The 3,078-nt window shown below is 56.5% G+C and overlaps 1 protein-coding gene across 1 annotated transcript; it reads left to right on the top strand.

Moving 5' to 3' along the window:
- Positions 1-242: 242 nt before the first annotated feature.
- Positions 243-2,792, top strand: NKX2-3 (NK2 homeobox 3; the record flags this gene model as incomplete). Its single annotated transcript, XM_084762526.1, has 2 exons — positions 243-591; positions 2,062-2,792. 2 exons carry the CDS (start codon positions 243-245, stop codon positions 2,790-2,792), a joined length of 1,080 nt encoding a protein of 359 aa, XP_084618652.1.
- Between the last annotated feature and the right edge of the window lie 286 nt (positions 2,793-3,078).

The following is a 3,078-nucleotide window of genomic DNA, read 5'->3' as shown; positions in this document are numbered from 1 at the left end:
CCCCCCGGACCGGACAGAGGCTTCACAGCCCCGGCCCCAGTCTTTGCAGTTGCTTGTAACAAAACCCAGACCCCCCAGGTCCCGGCCAATGGAGGCGATTTAGACTGGAGCAGTACCGCGTCTGTCAAAAGCTCGACTCCGCAACACCGCGGAGTCCAGAAGAAGAGCTGGAGCCGCCGCACTACCTCCCCGCCCCCGCCGGGATTTATTGAGTATTTGGACTGGACAATTAAGTGGCCCTGATGATGTTACCAAGCCCGGTCACCTCCACCCCTTTCTCAGTCAAAGACATTTTGAATCTGGAACAGCAGCAGCACTTCCACGGAGCTCACTTGCAAGCGGAATTGGAGCAGCACTTCCACTCGGCGCCCTGCATGCTGGCCGCGGCTGAAGGGGCACAGTTTTCTGACGCCGGGGAAGAGGACGAGGAAGAAGAGGGAGAGAAACTGTCGTATTTAAACTCACTAGCTGCTGCTGAGGGCCACGGAGATTCAGGTCTCTGTCCTCAGAGCTATGTCCACACAGTCCTTCCAGACTCCTGCAGCGGACCCAAGGAACAAGAAGAGGAGGTTGTGAGAGAACGGAGCCAAAGTGAGTGGGGGGGGGGGGAGAAAGGAAACCTTGATACACCTGGGGCAATGGCTCAGCGCCCATAAACAACCCACAAACCTTGCCAGCATGGCCACCCGCCCCTTTCACATTTGGTAGGGTCAAGCCTGCTCCAGGCTCAAGGGCAATTCTACGTTGCACAGGTACCTGAGATGGAGCTGGGGCAGGGGGGAAAGAGGAGGTGATTCTGACAAGTACTCTTCTAGAACTGGGATCGGGAGCAGCCCCTGAGGGAAGGGAAAGTAATTCTTGCAAGCCTAGTTCCATAAGCCATCAGTGACATGGGCCCAGAGGGTGGGTCCTAACATCTCCGTGTGTGTGTGTGTGTGTGTGTGTGTGTGTGTGTGTGTTTGTGTGTGTTTTCTCACGCACACCCCTCCTCTCAAAAAGGAGGCAGTTGTCTGCCATTTTTCGGCCTTTTCCGTCTAATGTGAGCTCAACGAGGCAGTCACCCTGGCTTTTCCGAAAAAGACAATGCAAGCAGGTTGTGTTTTTAGCGTCCTAGTGAGCAAGAAACTTTGATAAGACACTACCTTAAGCCTGAGCACTAGGCACTAGGCGAAAGGAGAGGGGATGGTTGGTGTGTGTGTGTGGGGGGGGGGAACAAGCCATTTCAGATGACCGCCGCACCAAATCACACCCTTGAGGTAAAGGCCTTAAAAGAAAATCCTAGTGTTTGTTTTTGTGTCTCAGGCTGTGGGCAGAACAGAATGGTTAAAGCCCGAAGGCAGATGGGGATTCTAAATGCACAGCAGTTCAGAGGTGGGCTGGGCAGGAAAACCAGGTAACTAACAAGCACCCAGGAAAATGTACGAAAGGGAGGCAGAATCAAAGAATCTCCTCTCCAAGTGGAGGTTTGATCTGGCGGAGGCCAAGGCCTTTTCTCTGACAGTTCACCAGGCCTAAAACAGGCATGAAACTGTTTATCGGCCCGTCCAACTTTTTTTCCTCTGTAATATACTAATATTGTCATAGACACACTCTCAGTAGTTTTGATAAGGGGGAAAAATCAGTTCTTGGGCTTCGCCTACGACTTACACTTGGATATTTCTGAAGAGAAAAAAAACTTCTCAATGAACCCATGCATCCAGGCCTCCCGGTCCCCACCAACACGTTCACACCTTCACTTACCCGTGGTGAATGGAAGGCAAACGAGTTTGCAAATACTGTCTCAATTTTTCATCCCGAAAATAGTCATTAACGTCCGGAGCCACACACTTAATCTTTTTTCTCGCAGATGCTCGGGTTTAATAAATGCGAGCTAAATATACTCCCCCATCGAACTAGCCTTTTCCCGGGGAGGTGCTCCGCCTGACGCCCGGCCCCTGCCCACCAGGAACCAAGAACTTTCCCCAAATCTAGGCATTTACTACGGACTACTCTGTGCTTCCCGGTTGTGGGGGGTGTGGTATATAGGGAGCTAGAACGTCTAATGTTTTGCTTTTCCTTCAGAAAGCTGCCAGCTGAAGAAGTCTCTAGAAGCGGCGGGAGATTGTAAGGGAAGCGAGGACAGCGAAAGGCCGAAGCCGCGCAGTCGCCGGAAACCGCGGGTGCTCTTTTCGCAAGCTCAGGTCTTCGAGCTGGAGCGCAGGTTTAAGCAGCAGCGGTACCTGTCAGCGCCGGAGCGCGAGCACCTTGCCAGCAGCCTGAAGCTCACGTCGACGCAGGTGAAAATCTGGTTCCAGAATCGCAGGTACAAGTGCAAGAGACAGCGGCAGGACAAGTCCCTGGAGCTGGGGACGCACGCGCCGCCGCCGCCACCTCGCCGCGTGGCAGTGCCGGTGCTAGTGCGGGACGGCAAGCCGTGCGTCACGCCCAGCGCTCAGGCCTATGGTGCGCCCTACAGCGTGGGCGCGGGCGCCTACTCCTATAACAGCTTCCCCGCCTACGGCTACGGGAACTCGGCCGCCGCCGCAGCTGCTGCCGCAGCCGCTGCAGCCGCAGCCGCGGCCTACAGTGGCAGCTACGGCTGTGCCTACCCCACCAGCGGCGGCAGCAGCGCGGCCACCGCAGCGACCACCGCCATGCAGCCCGCCTGCAGCGCCACGGGCGGCGGATCCTTTGTGAACATGAGCAACCTGGGAGGCTTTGGCAGCGGCGGCAGCGCGCAACCTTTGCACCAAGGCGCAGCAACCGGGGCCGCGTGCGCACAGGGGACCTTGCAAGGCATCAGGGCTTGGTAAGGTATGGGCAGGACACGCGGCGGGTGTCCTACCGCAGCTTGGTGCCGCGGGAATAAGACACGAGAAAGGCCAGACCCGAGGGCAAGGTCCCCTCGTTAAAGTAAAATACAGACGTATCGCTCCCCAAGGGCGCAGGGTCGCAGCACACTCTAGGCCTGGGGTATGGGGCACAGCGGAGAAACGGATGCCCTGGTCCAGTCTTCAAGACTGTCTGAGACAGAAACGCCGGCCGGGAGCCAGGAAAGAGGTAGGCCCCCACCCTAGCTCTGCGGGGAGTATGGGAAGC

This window comes from Acomys minous (assembly GCF_964271855.1).
Source record: "Acomys minous genome assembly, chromosome: 2".
NCBI lineage: Eukaryota > Metazoa > Chordata > Mammalia > Rodentia > Muridae > Acomys > Acomys minous.
This window is presented reverse-complemented; position numbering and strand designations above follow the sequence as displayed.